The following is a 14880-nucleotide window of genomic DNA, read 5'->3' as shown; positions in this document are numbered from 1 at the left end:
TTGAAAGAAAGAAGTCAAGGACAACTTGAAGGGTTTTGTCCTGAGCAAGTGGGGGAGAAAGCTTCCTTTTACTGAGATAAAAACACAAGAGGAGGCAGGCTCAGCAAGACTCGGAAGTGTTCATGTTGGGACCTGTGAAGTGTGAGGTAGCTCTTAAACATCCAAATGCAAATGCTGAGGTGGCCATGAGGGAGAAGAGTTTGGAGTCAGTGAGCAGTCTGGGCTAGAAAGATTAATTTGGGACAGAGCTTGGAGGAACTGCAGTGTTCAGGGGGCAGAGAGACAAAAAGAAACAGCACAGGATATGGAGAAGGAGCTGCCATTGAAGGCCGAGGAAAGCCAGAAGAGGCTGGTAAACAAGTGAAGGCATGTGAACGGGGCTTTGATGGTTGAAGAGGAGTTCGTTAAACCAGGTCTCCTCAAAGCGTGGTCCCAGACAAATAGCATCAGCATCTGGAAACCTGACAAGAATGTGCAGAATCTCTGGGACCCAACCCACTTCTACCAGATCAGAAACTCTGATGGTGGGACCCTCCAGGGGATTCCAAAGCACCCTCAAGTTTGAGAACCACTGCCCTAGGAAAAAAATCCCTGCACAAAATCGTAAGACCATTAAGGAAAAAAAAAAAAAATTCACCCCCACGTCCTTTCTTGTCAGAGAATATTTTTAAAGACCCACTTAGAGCTCAAAGCACTCACAGTAACCTCCTACCTGACATCACCACCCCTCCTCCCCCACATGCCAATTTAGAAAACTACTAATTTATCATGGCTCTTTGGAGAGGAGGAATGCCCCCATTTTACCGGACAGAGGGAATGCTGAGCCCCAGGCATGCCAGACATTCCACTGCTAAAAAAAAGGGGGGGGGGTACTCTCAGGCTTAGCATTACTGGGCCATGAACGTGCCACTCCTGAGATATAAAGCTTATGTCACCAGTTTCCAAGTTCTCTTCTAGGTTTTCCTAGGAGAATTCCACCCTTTTCCATTCTGGGGAGAAGTTAAAATTAGGGCCAGCCCTTCAGTACTGGTTTGCCAGATGCGGGGAAGCTGTCCCCAGAAATAAGCTGGTTCCCACCGCCGATGGGCGGGGCAGGGCGCCTCCAGTCCCGGCCCATCGGAGGGGCTGCTCAAAGGCCTGCCCCCTCCAAGTGTCTGCAAGGGGTCTGGTCCCAAGCTTTAAAACCTGAGCTGAGGCGCTGCATCCCAGCCAGTCCTTGCTGGTTTTTCAAAAAGTGTGCAATTGTCTTCTTCCCGCCCAGCCCCATCCTCGCCCTGGACCAGCTGTGTGCCGAACCGGCTTCACTCGGGACGCTATCTGACCCGCCGCCCGCGCTCCAGTCAAGCGCTCCCAGCTTTCCGCGCAGCTTCCCGAGCCGCTCCGCAAAGTTGGGCAGCTGCAAGTGTACGCTCAGCTTCTCGACTTCTCCCTCCCCGGGTCCCCGGCGTTCCCGCTCCGGTTCACCGCCGCGGGTCCCAGCGGGCTGGCAGCTTGCACCCCTTTCCCGTCGTCCTTCTTCCCTGAAGCGCGACCATGCTGCTAAGGGCCGTCCTCTTGGCAATGCAAGGTAAGTGCAAGGACCCAGGGGGACCCCCGGGGGGCGCCCTCGTGACCCGCTCCCGCAGCCCCCTTTCCCGGGCTCGCTGTCCTTGGCCGGGCCATCCGAGGGCGCCTCCGGGTCCTTTTCGATAGCCGTACCCCCTTCCCGAGCTTGGGGTGGCAATGGGGGTCGTCGTACCTTGGAAGCGTCGGAGAGGGGAGGGGGTAGTAATGCCTCCCTCTCCAGCCATTCCCGTGTGCATGCCTCTCACTTTAACCTAGGGCCCCATTCCCCTGCCGCGGGCGCCCCGAGTTGGTGCAGACGCTCCCAGCCCTATCCAGAACTGAAATTCGTCTTGTGCCCGCAGCCCTGCAGCTTGCTGGTGCTCTGGATCTGCCCGCCGGGTCCTGCGCCTTTGAAGAAAACACCTGTGGCTTTGACTCGGTATACGCGTTCCTGCCCTGGATTTTAAACGAGGAAGGTAAGGGGGCTCCCGGGCACAGGGGCCCGGAGATGAACTTTCCTCCTTGCTGGTTGGCCTTTTCTCAAGGGCAATGTTATCTTGGAGTTAAATCCCCTCCGGAGGAAAAGTGTGAGTCATGGATCCTCCTTCCAACCCTCAACTGCGCTGCACACATGGCTGGGGAGGACAAGGGTGGGGGGGAGCCGGGGCGTCCTTTGTTTACCTGACCTGCGGGGCAGGGGCGGAGAAGCTCTGAGAATGTCTGCCCTCCCCCACCCCCAGCACTTCCTAAAGTCAGGGAGAAAGGGGATGCTGCTAGTGATTGTCACCCACCAGCTGCGTGCCCTCTGCACGTCATCGGCCCCTCTGCTTACTCAGTAGAATCTTCAGGAGCTGGGCAAGTCCGATGGGGGCTAGTTTTCACCCCACAGAAGGGGTTCCCGGTTCTGCCAACGACCAGAGTGCTAAGCCTCGTGTTTATGTCACGCCTAAGTGTGCTGTCGTGTGACTCCATCCTCTTGCTGCGGGTGTATCTGTCATCCAGCACTTGGCAAAAGAGGAAACCAAGTCCATGACTGTGCGCCTGAGGTCACTGGGCTGGCGGGTGTTGGTCACTGTCTCACCACTACATACTGTTTGGGTTCTGGTGACAGTTTAAATGTGGGTCTTTAGATGTTTCTTCTTACCCTTCATTATATGGTAAAAAACAAAACAAAACAAAACAAAACAAAAAACCAAGCAGTTCTCAGCGCCCAACGGCAGGCCCAGGGAGCCCCTTCTTTCCTTTCCCTCACTCTGTGTTTTTAGAAGCTTGGTGCCCCAGGCCATTTGGGCTGGGGAATAGCCTTTTAAAAATGCTGTAGCATAAAGGAGCTTGGCCAACCTCCTTCCCCTCTGAGTTGTCCTCAATCCCCAAGGCATCCCAGCTGGCTCCCTGGAGGAGGGCGGAGCCCAGAACCCCTGCTCAGTGCTGAGCACCTCTCACCACAGTCTGCTCTGCCCCACACTTCTGTTGGGCTGCTTGCGCACTAGCTTCTCGGCCCCTCACACGTGGGTGACTGTAGCCCCGTTTACAAAGGAGGCATCACAGTCTCAGAATGTTTGAATGTCTGGGGGCGCCCAGGTGGCTCAGGGTTTTAAGCCTCTGCCTTAGGCTCAGGTCGTGGTCTCAGGGTCCTGGGATCGAGCCCCTCATCGGGCTCTCTGCTCAGCAGGGAGCCTGGTCCGCCTCTCCACCTGCTTCTCTGCCTATTTGTGATCTCTCTCTCTCTCTGTCAAATAAATAAATAAATAAATCTTTAAAAAAAAAAAAAAAGAATGTTTGAGTGTCTGGCCCTTGACACACAGTGTCACTCAGCCCCTGGCTCGGGGCTGCCTGGCTAAGGGGAAGCCACGGGCAGGGACGAGCTCAGTAGCAGCCTTTATTGCCAACAGTTGCCAGGTCTTGACTACGATGGTTTTCTTGGGGAACGCTGGGGGGAAAAGTGGTTCCTGATTTATTATCTGAGGGATCCCTACCCTGCCGATGGCCTTAGGAAGGTCCCTATCATCTTGCCACCCCACTCTTTCCCTGCTCCTGCTGTGGGTGAAGCATTTTGAGACACCACCCCCCACGGGCCATGGGGCGGGCTTCGGAGAGCATTCTTCTCTAGCCCTGCGCTTGGCAGACTTGAGCCACTTGGGAGTTACCTCATGTGCGAGTTAAAGACACAGGTTGTTGGGCCCTGCCTCCCGAGTGTCACATTCAGTGGGTCTGGGATGGGACCTGAGAATGTGCATTTCAAATCAGTCCCTAGGTGCGGCTGCTGCTGCTGGTCTGGAGACCATGTTTGAGAACCACTGACCACAGTACACATTCACACACACACACACACACACACACACACACATCCCCCAGCACTAGGGGACCTGAGCAGGGCTGGACTGGGAAGAAAGAGCCACTTAGGTGACCCTGAGAGTGAAAACCTCCTTTAATCTTATTCCCTACACACCTCTCCTGCCTCACCCTGGTCCTGGCCCCAAAGAAAGGAAACCAACATCACCCTTCATCCAGGAGCCTCAGTCTCTGAGCCCCCACCCCCAGCATGGTGGCGCTCCCAGGCTGCTCCTGGGTCAGGGGACGTGCCACAGCCCGCCCGAGCTCCCTGCCTTCCAGACTTCCAGACCCACAGGAAGCGCTGGGCTGCACCTCTGCCTCAGAGTGGCAGTTAACCAGTGCCCCTTCTGGGAAAACAGGAAGATGATTGTAGGAAAAGGTGATTGTGGCTTAATATTATAATGGGAGCACTGTTGCTGTCCTTTCTGCTTGCTTTCTAACTTCTAACGGCCGCTGCTTTCTGGCTCAGGATCAGGACTACTGGCTTGGCTGGGGAAAGTTAATTCATTCTTTGAGCACTCCAGGCAGAAGAGGCCGGGTTTGTCTCCGTCCCTCTCATACAGAATTTTTCAAAGGCCAGAACTTGGACATAAGCAAGTGCCCTCCAGAGGGGCAGTGAGGTGTGTGCCAGCTGCTCTGGGTGCATGCTGAGAGGCCAACACAAAGAATTTCCGTTATAAACTCATCTCCAGGTTGGTAAATTAAAGATGATAAAATCATCACAGGCAACAGGCAGTTGGGCAAGCTGTTTCCAAGCCTCTCTACACATTTCCTTCACCTTGCTGCAGAAACCTTCTGAAACTGGTTCCATCCTCCTCTGTGTGTCTGATCCACCATAGAAAGTTGTAGGTTTCAGAGACTTTTGCTCACGAGTATTAGAATACAGATGGCACTTTCTCTATTAGGTTAACATGCCCGTGGAGAGAACAATGCTACAGCTCAGTGCAGGGACTTAAGTAGAGGAACAGATCTGCAAATTAGAATTACATTACTGGAAAATCAAATCTGGGGGTAGTTACTTAAGTCCCGTTCTTGAAAGGTCTCCTCAGCTGCCCCAAATTATATTTGAGGTCCACTTCTTGGTTTATGCAGAGTATCAGGTCTCTAACAATCTCCAGTTTCAATTCCAGTGTCTCTAGCTCATAGCCATCTTGAAATATGCTTGATCTCCACTGGGCACAGGATGGCTGAGCTGTGACCAGTGGCGTTTGCTTAGGCTGTGTACCAGAGTGGAGGGTGCCCCCAGAAACGGGGTGACAGGTAACCGGGAGCAGCAACCCAGCCCCTTCTACTTTCTAGATTTGCCAACAGAGGCCCAGTTGAATATTTTATCTCCTCTGATTTGTCATGGGAAGTGAGATTACATTAGACTCAAATTTGAATTCACTTCTAAATTTTAGGTTTGAATGAAATCCGGGAAACAAGAGGTGCATTGAATCCTATGAAAATCTTCTTTATTCTTTCATTCATCCTCAGAAAAATGCTTGTTTATCCATTCACAGTTCAGAGACTATGGGAAGCCCTTTGGGCAGTAGTCCTCAGGTGAGATCAAGACTGTGGGTTCCAGGGGCGCCTGGGTGGCTCAGTGGGTTAAGCCGCTGCCTTCAGCTCAGGTCATGATCTCGGGGTCCTGGGATCGAGTCCCGCGTCGGGCTCTCTGCTCAGCGGAGAGCCTGCTTCCCTTCCTCTCTCTCTGCCTGCCTCTCTTGTGATTTCTCTCTGTCAAATAAATAAATCTTTAAAAAAAAAAAAAAAAAAAAAGACTGTGGGTTCCATTTTCCCAGTGCCAGCTGTGGGGGCAGAGGCCCTTGGGCTGAGAACTCTTGGAGCCCATTACGTTGACCTTATAGTGGAAGGGTCACCATCAGATGAGTCATCGGGTGACTTGGCTCCACTCTTTAAATTTTGGACACCTTGGCCTGGCACCTTCAACCTGACTCTATATGGAAGCTGTTGGAGGAACGGAGGAAGGGAGGGAGGTAAAAACCCAATGCAGGTAGTAGTCCTTAATTGGCAGCTTGGCACACGAAAGCCACCTGGAAGAGGACGATAAATACAGAAACGTGTCCGGTGACTGAGCAGGAACCAAGGACATTCAAAACACTTGTGGTAGAGAATGTGGTTTTTTGTACAACGGTGGGGGCTGGGGTTTGAGAAATTGCCTAATACAGAAGAGTCCGGATGGTATTTGTACCTTGGAGCGAGTGATGCTATCTGAGGCAGGAAGGCTGGCTATGAGGTTTGGCACAATGAGGGGGTGAAGTGGGGGACATGGTGGAGAGTGCTGAAATCACATGCATATGTCTTTCCGACACCCCCTTTCTTTATCCAAACCCGTTCCTTCTCTTTTGGTTACTTGGCCACTTGAGTTTTGGTTCTGTGCTCTGTCTTGAAACTGGTATTTCAGCTAGAGACAAAAGTCTGGCTGGGATCCCAAGTGGACTTCCTGGAAGAGGGGGAACAGTCTTCCCTACTTGTGAATTCTAGCTCCTTTCCTGGCTCTGGGGGATTGATCGCCTTAGCATCCTACCCTGACGTCACAAGTTCATCAGGCAGTTCCTGCCCCCGTGGCCGGCTTGGAACCTGCATTGCCTCTGCATATTGGTCTCCCAGTGCTCTCTAAGGAGAAACACACCCCCATGTTGTGTAGAGACTGGAGAGCAGCACTGACCTGGTCATGTCAATGTCATGTCAACCCTTGCATGTCAGCCCCAGCTAATGGCTGAAGATACTCCTGCAGTATCCCAGGCCATTCCCGGGGGCTGTCCTGGCTCCTGCTTTCAGGCTGACCAGAGCTCTCATGTGCTGAGCCTGAGCCCAGTTTAGCTCTGCCCTGGCCCTCCCTGGGATACTAGATTCTAGAACTGGGCTTTGGAAGTGGTTCAGTGCAAACTCCTCTTTTTACGGAGAAGCACGTGGGGGCCCAGACAGGCTAGCAGTCTTGGTCATGAACCAAGGCAGTGCAGCCTGCGGCAGGGCCTTGTGTCTTGGCTCTCCTCTTACCCTCTGCTCTAGCTTTGCTACCCCTCTCCTAACATCCCTGTCTCCGTGGGTCCTGGACCCTGAGGCTTTGGTGTATTAATTATAAAATGCTGGAAAGTCTCTATCAGAGAATTAATTATATTTCATACATATGGTAGCAAACGAATTCCAAAGGTACATGCTTTGGGCCTACCAAACCCACAGACCTGATGTTTTACACCATACTGCGTGTTGACTCACTCTTTCAGATGTGTCAGTATCCTACCTGCCCGCATTCTTTAGCATATAGAAAAGGGCCTGGCACATAGTAGGTGCTCAATAAATATTTGTTGAATGGATGAGTTTGCTGTATCTAGTATTGGATGATTAAAAAGCCCTTATCCATTTTCATGTGTGCTTCTGGTTCATTCTGCCCCCTTAAAGATAAGTATCTGTCTGATGGATGGCATAAAGTCTTTAGAAGACCCCTAGCCAAATGGATCTCCCATCCCTTAAGCTTTTGGCCTGGGCCCTACCCCTTGGCCTCCCTATCAATCCGTTTGGGTTCTTGTGTTCTCTTACCTTGCCCCTCCACTTGGGATTTAACCTCCCTGGACTGGTTATATCTGCCTATTCCTCTCTGCTTTGATTGACTTCTTTGGACAGAGGCTCTGTCTGGCCAACCCCCTTCCTGTCAAAGCCAACATGCCGTCTGGGTTTTTCCCTACTCAAATTAGAGTCACTCAATGGGAAGGGGCTACCCTGTTCCTGCCCTCATCCCCCACAAGGCACCTAAGGAGTTTTAGGATGCTTCCCTTCTCATAATTGTGCAAGTCAGCTGTGGTTACCATATGCTGGGAGAAAAAATTTGATGATAATTTTGATTATGAGTTGCCCACAAGAAAATGCAGACTGCCTAGTGTGGCACTCAAGGCCTCTCATGATTTGCCCCAAATTATAAATCTGCTCTTCCCTCCCATGAATCCCCAATGTGCTGTTCATCATCATGCCCTTTACTTTCTTGCCTTTTGCCCTATTTGCACTGTTCTCCACATCCGTATTCTGCTTTTGAATCCCTGCTCCACCCGGGCCTATTGAAATCCTACCCTTACGCATGCCTGAAGGTCCAGCTCTTTCTTGGAACATTCCCCGAGTTTCTCTGGCAGATGAACATCTCCCTTCCCCTGGCCCTCTTCACTCCCGGCCATGTGTCTCCTCGTTAACACCTCCTTGTCAGGTCCCCACCCCTTCACTTGGCCACATCCTCCCCACAATACCTGACAAACAGCATGGGGTATCAGCAAACACTTAGAATTTAATCAATCTCTAAAGTCCTTATTGAGATTGATAGGAGAGAGACAGAGGGGGAGAGAGAGAACCTTTGACATTTTTCCCCTGTAGTAAAAGAGGTTGTGTTAATACTCCTTCCTGCCATAGGACTTCAAAGACTTTTGGAAGCTAGTGTCGTCATTTCCAAGTATAACGGGGAAGCAGTGTCTCAGCTTGCCTGACCCACAGGTGGTCTGTTCCATCTTGGACATTCCAAGGAACAAATCACCCTTGGATCATTGGCTCATCAGGGCTACCTGAGTCCTTGATCCTCTGCCATCACAAACAAGCACAATGCAACCGTGGGAGGGAGGCTGCTTGGTCTATAAAGTATTTTTAGCAAAAGATTATCAGACTTTGAGCTAGCTTTTGGAAGCTGTATTTTCTAAGGAACTCAAGTGTAAGCCACCAGCAGTAGCCACCCTGATGGATAAAAGCAGGTAGAGATATTTGTCTGCTCTTAGACGAGGCCCTTGCATATGGCTGTTGCTAATGAGAAAACCGAAGGATTGGGCTTGTGACTGATTTGGTGAGATCTGTCAGAATATTTGCCTTCTCCACTTTGTGTGAATGCTATTTGTGTTTGGAGGGGATTCTGAGGCTAAGAATAAGACAATAAAACTAAACGTACTATAACTTCATAGTATCATGAATGAATCATACGTTTTACAGAAAACACATCTAAGGATATTCATTCTACATTTGAGTAACTAAAATCCATCAGGAATTATATTAGTAGTTGGCGTACATAGAGGACTGGGAATACATACATGGTCGTGGTCATGGTCCCTGCCCTTGGCAGCTGTAGACCCATAGGAGGGAACACAAATCTATAATTATGGTAGAGAGCAAACAGAATTATACATTAGTCAAATATCTTCACTGCAAACAGGCTAGGTTGGCTATTTAAACAAAAAAGGAATTTATTGGAACGTTACTGGCTTTCTGAATCATCAGGACGTCTAGAGAGCTATGTTTGGACAAGAATAAAGAGATACAAAGTGTAGTCAAGACCCTTCTGGAGGAACCATTTGTGTGTCTTCATTACTGGCCTGCTGGACCTGCCTGTCCTGTGGAGTGTGAGTACTGACGTGGCCAGCTCTCCAGTCTAGTAGCTGTGAGGAGAATCGATCTGAGGGAAGTAGGATTGGCAATGGGGAGGCTGGTTAGGGGACAGGCCCGTGGTCCAGCTGAGAGATGATGAGGGCTTGAAGTAGGACAAAGGCAGTGAGGATGAAAGGGAGTAAATTCAGCACCAAAAAAGGAGACTCAGTGGACAGGACTTGATGATTGAAGAGGCTGGGAATGATGAGTCAGAGGGAGAGTGACTCCTGGCTTGGAGTTGGGCAGGTGTTTGGCGGTGCCCACAGTTGAGGGATTTCAAGAGTGGTATCATGGTAGGGCAGAAGATGTGTTCCATTCTGAGTTGCATGGGAAACACCCAGGTGGAGGTCACTGATGCCAGAACTGGAAGGTCAGGTGCAGTCTGGGCAGGACTACGGGAGAAGACAGTTGAAATCTTGAGCAGGGATAAGATCACCCAAGGAGAAAGTACAAAGTGGTTAACAACAGCAGGCTGAGGGCGGGGCCTAAACTCCCTGTGAGGATTAGGCATCTGAAGGGGGTGGTGGAGAGGCACAGGGGGAATCAGGCACCTGTGAAGAGAATTAGGGAAGTACAGTCACAAAGGCCAAAGCAGTTGGGAGTTTCAGAAGGAGCATGTGACCAACGGGGCCCAGGGCAGCCCCGAGGTGTGTGCAGCAGACTTGTCTGTTGAAATCAACGTGTTCATGGAGTTTCCGTGGAATGAGGAGGACAGGACCAGAACACCGTGGCGAAAGTGTGAAGGGGAAATGCGGAGAGCAGGGAAATCTCAGCAAAGAAATTTGGGTGTTCTCCCTTTCTTAGAGCGAAATTCAACCAGACCCACCGAGAAATGTGAGATGAAAGGTTTTTGGTTTTTATTTTGTTTTGCTTTGTTTTTTAAGAAGAGGAGACTGGAGTTTGCTTATGGAGTGAGGGGAAAGGACCAGTAAGAAAGATGCTTCTGGAGAGAAGCAGGGCGGGGAGACATCCTCACTAGCCCTGTGTCAGACCCAGTTCCAACTCTGACAATTCAGAAATGTTGAGAAGATAGAATTCTCACAAATCCATGCTACCCAAGAGCCCTCCACCCAATGGCTCAGGAACACATGAGGTCAACTTCAAAATGTGTAAAAAAAATTTTTTCTACTGTCAATGCAGAGGATATAGGAGCTTGGGCTGAATCTCTGGGACTTATAATGTATCCTGGAATGTACTTATTAAAACACAAAAGCAATCCTTTTATAAGTGATAGGGGAATCTTTAGTTATAAGGGAATTTTAACGGCATCTCATATTCGCCTTGTGTTATAAGAGTGGTTCCCAGTGAGCAGCGTGGCATGGAACCTAATGGAATGGTTGCATGGTAGCTCCTTACCTAGCTCGGCTCTGTGATCTGCAGGCAGCAGTTGATGGCGCCAGCCAAGGATGTTTGTTGGCCTTACCTCTGACCTTCACAATGATCCTGAGGGTGGATATTGTCCTTTATAACCACATTGTCTGCAGATGAGAAGGAGTGAGGTACAGAGAAATTAGGGTCACAGGCCCAGGGCAACCCAGTTGGAGAGAGTCAAGATATGGAGCCCAGCCGACCCGGCTCTGACGACTTGAGCTTCACTTGGCCATGGGCTCCCTCCTATCAGAGGTGGTGCCTTTGTACTTGCAGAAGTCCAGGCCAAGGAGGACAGACTTGCAAGATGCATGCTTTTCTAGAGCTAGTGGAAGACCTGTGCGAATAGTGGCCATGTCCCGGCATCCCAGCTCCGGGGGTCCTGGTCCCAGCTACCTCTCGTGCCCCTGCCTTGTGGTGGAGCCTTTGGAATCAAACAGGCATCAAGCAGAGAGATGAGGAGAAGGGATTTTACTTCTTTTTTCCATAGCAGATGAGAGTTTACTTTTGGAGCCATTTTAAGGATTCTCTTCTCAGTCCTCAGCGTAATCTTGGCAGAGAACGTCAGGAAAAATTTATAGCTTGACCTAAAATACTTTGGCCGTCTTAAGGAGTACTCTTCAACTTCGGATTCATCCATTCCTACAGGGAAGGAATTGAAAGAGTACACAGATAAATGTGTTTTTGAAAGCCAGTTGCCCTGCCAGACGAGCCAGTTGGTACGTACTCGTTCTATGACTCTTAACAGAATGGCAGTGTTGCTGTACGGTGGTGTGATAGAGAACTTAGCTCTGTGCTAAGAAAAATTTCCATTCCTTATTTGAAACACTTTTGCTTCACTGCCAAGGAGAACCAAAGTGTTATTTGGGGCCACGCTTATAATGAAGATGACTTTAATATGCTTTAACTTGACAGAGACACTACCTTCTTTGCTTACTAATTCTTTGCTTACTAATATTTTATGATTAAGATCATCTTGTCTGAAACTATAACTGAAGATTTCTTTTTTTAAACTTCTACAGGTTTCTTCTATGTTTGTGACTTTATTAAAAATGGATAATAGACTAGAGCATTTTCTTTTGAAGCGTGCTATGACCTTGCATGAGTCCATTTTAAAATACAAGCTTTGCAGAAACCTTTTGGCTTTCCATTACAAATCCTGAATCTGAAATCACACTTTTGTCCCTGAAGACTGTTTCTCTTTTCCACAAGTTCTGATGAGGACGATGTGAGTTAAACATTAGTATCTTATTACTTTTTTTTTTTTTTTAAGAATTAACACTGAAGAACAGACCCGTTGGAACTCACATTTGATTCTTAGGAATAACTGGGGGGAAAAAATCCAAATATATCCTAGGTTATATATTAGCTCTGCAGATTTTCATCTTTGTTGTCAGCATAAGAAGTCCACAAAGTACATACACACGGTTCTCTACTGAATGTTGTATAATAAAAGAGAAATGATGTTGGAGATAACCTATCTAAAGGTGCATAGTATTGACATGAAGTATGATTCATTTTTAATCTTGGGCTTGTAGACTAGGACTTCTTTGCTTTCCATATATATATATATATATATAGAGAGAGAGAGAGAGAGAGAGAGTATATATGGGTGCTGAATTTAAAGGGGAACTCAGGCAGTTGTAAAGCATAAACCGTAGGCGTTTAGAGCATCCCCCATTTAAGAAGCATATCAATAATTACCAACAATGTCACGTTCAAGTTTGAGCCAGGGGGCCCTCTTGTCTGTCAAGTATGCTATTAAGCATCTTTTGAGACAGGATGAAGGTGACCTGTTTATGTAACAGCTGAAAGTGGACAGCTCAGTTGCTAAGAAAGTTTCTCTGTCCCTCCGAATATCCATCAAGCCCCTCCCTCCTCACAAATGCAGCTGCTCACGCTAAAAATTGCTGGAAGATGGAACAGGGTGTAAATGGCTTATATTTTTAATCGACTTCATTCATTTGTTGTCTCAGTTATCAGGAAGTCATTCATAAGTTTGTGACTATGTCCCTGTCATGAAATAAGTTTAGACACATTTATGAGGGACAGCTTGCTGAGCGTACTATTAGCCTAGGAGTCTAAGAATTCTTAGAAAATTAATGTCTTGGAAAACCAGACAGTATTCACTGTCTTTCTGTTCAAATGGGCAGTGAATCGCGGTCATGCACAAAAGATGCATCTGAGCCTCAGATGATTTAAGAATGTTTCCTTGTAGACATCTGACAAAGGGAAAGGACTGCAGAGTGAACTGCAAGGATTGAGTGTTCCAATCTCCTCTGAGTCTCTCCATCACCAACCCGTGGGTGCATTCCAGAGGGACTTGCCATCAAGGTACTGACCCTCAGCCAGAAGCTCAGGATGGTGCCTGCCACATATTATTTAAATCTTTTAAGAATGGACACATCAGTGATCTTGTTTTATTGTTATCCTTAGATCTCATTTCAGAGTATTTAAAAAAAAAAAAAAACCCTCATAGACCAAAGTGGTATTTGCAAGCATTTACTGAGCACTGGGTGATTATGTTGGCCAAAAATATCTAGTAGAAAAATGAATAACAGCAATTATTTTATATAACATTTATTGAGCAATTATTATATGCCGAGCAATGTGCTAGATGCCTGCATGTGTAATCTCATTGAAGTTTTACAGTGACCCAATGAGGAAGACACTCATGACAAACAAAGTGGGTTTGTAGATTTTTGTTTACATTCCAAAGTCATAGAGCAAGTAATTGATGAAGTCAGGACGCTCACCTCCGTTTGTCTCCAAAGACTAAGAAAATAACCACTCTGCTATTTTACTTTTCTTTTCCTACTCTCTCTTGGTCTGATGTCTTCAAGGATCTTTGAGATAGAAATGATAATAGTAGTTATAATAATAGCTAATTCTCTCAATACCTCAGTGAGTTGAGCCTTATCTTGACCGTCATTTTAGGGCCGAAGAAAGCGAGGCAAACCAAAGTCACGTAAATTGCAGGTCACAGCGTTCCTGGGTGGCAGGGCCATTTTTTGTAACAGATTTTCTGGTTCCCATCTATGTTCTGTGAAGGAGACAGCAGTTATATATTCATTGATTTTCACTACATTGTGAGGTGAGAAACCTTTCTACTTGAGTTCTTATATGAATGACCAAGGGAACTAAGTAAGGACATTATTTCTTCTAGAATCTTCCATACACAAGGGCCCTGCCACCAAATACATGCTAATTTGAGGAAATACAAAATTAATTGTTTCCTTTAGAAATGGCACAGGGCCCTGGTACAGCAGAACTCCTGTCTGGTTCCAAGTTCTAAATGAGATTACTTTGGGAACTCCTCTGAGAGTCTCCCACTTACAGCATCCCCACAGCTGCCCTGCATTCTCTGGACAAATTCCAGCAGAACTTGTGTTTCTTGATAACCGTATTGGTCTTGTTTGGAAAATGAGTCAAGTATCTCATGCAAAAAAAAAAAAAAAAGAGAGAGAGAGAAGAAAAGAAAATGTAATATTTGCCTGGTTGGGGTTTACAAAAGACATTAGGGACTCACATTGGTAGAGATGTAAGCAGGAGACACCATGCAGATTGAATGTCGATGAAACCCTTGGGATAAAGGCAGATGGTGAGCTCATCTCTCTCTGTCTGTTCATTCTATAATGGGTGATGTCTGTTGACCTGAGGGATAGGAACACACATCTCTCATTTAATTCTAACAACGACCCAGTGACAAAGAGACTCTTAACAGCCAAGACACTGTGGGTCAGAGAGTTTGTTTTAACTTTTCCAAAGTCTGTTCTGTGGGATGTGAACATGTGTTTTAAGACACCACGGAATAATGAGAGTCTATGCCTATTATTCAGAGTGAGTCCTTTAGCTTTCTTTTATTCATTTGGCATTTGTCTACCTGTGCTAGCCCTCCAGATACTTGCCGATCTACTAGAAGAAATAAGATATACGAACAATAACTATCTCATGTGTTGCTGAGACTAGGGCATGACCAGGAAAATGTAAACGACCTAGGAATTCAGAGGTTAACAAGAGCTGGCAAGGATGACATCATGTAGGTAACAGGGGGTGACAGATGGTTTCCTGGAGGCTGAGAGAGCTGTGATCAGTCCCCTTCACTGCTCTCTGGACTCAGCAACCTGGCACTTTGGGCAAGAACTGAACCGTTGACAAAACTTTCTCGTTTAGCTGAAGAAAGGCATGCTTTCTGGTCTTGAGCTTTGACTAAATAAAAACAGGATCCTGAGTAGCCAA

General features: G+C 47.7%; 1 protein-coding gene across 2 annotated transcripts in view; it reads left to right on the top strand.

Annotated features, from left to right (window-relative positions):
- Positions 1–1430: 1430 nt before the first annotated feature.
- Positions 1431–14880, top strand: part of MAMDC2 (MAM domain containing 2) — a 145434-nt gene continuing 131984 nt past the window's right edge. For both annotated transcript variants that reach the window (XM_046023487.1, XM_046023488.1), the window contains exons 1-2: positions 1431–1567; positions 1908–2021. In XM_046023487.1, coding sequence (XP_045879443.1) covers positions 1534–1567; positions 1908–2021 — 148 coding nt within the window. In that variant the 5' untranslated portion in view covers positions 1431–1533. The remainder of the gene's footprint in view (positions 1568–1907; positions 2022–14880) is intronic.

The sequence above is a fragment of the Meles meles genome, chromosome 11 (genome assembly GCF_922984935.1).
Source record: "Meles meles chromosome 11, mMelMel3.1 paternal haplotype, whole genome shotgun sequence".
NCBI lineage: Eukaryota > Metazoa > Chordata > Mammalia > Carnivora > Mustelidae > Meles > Meles meles.
This window is presented reverse-complemented; position numbering and strand designations above follow the sequence as displayed.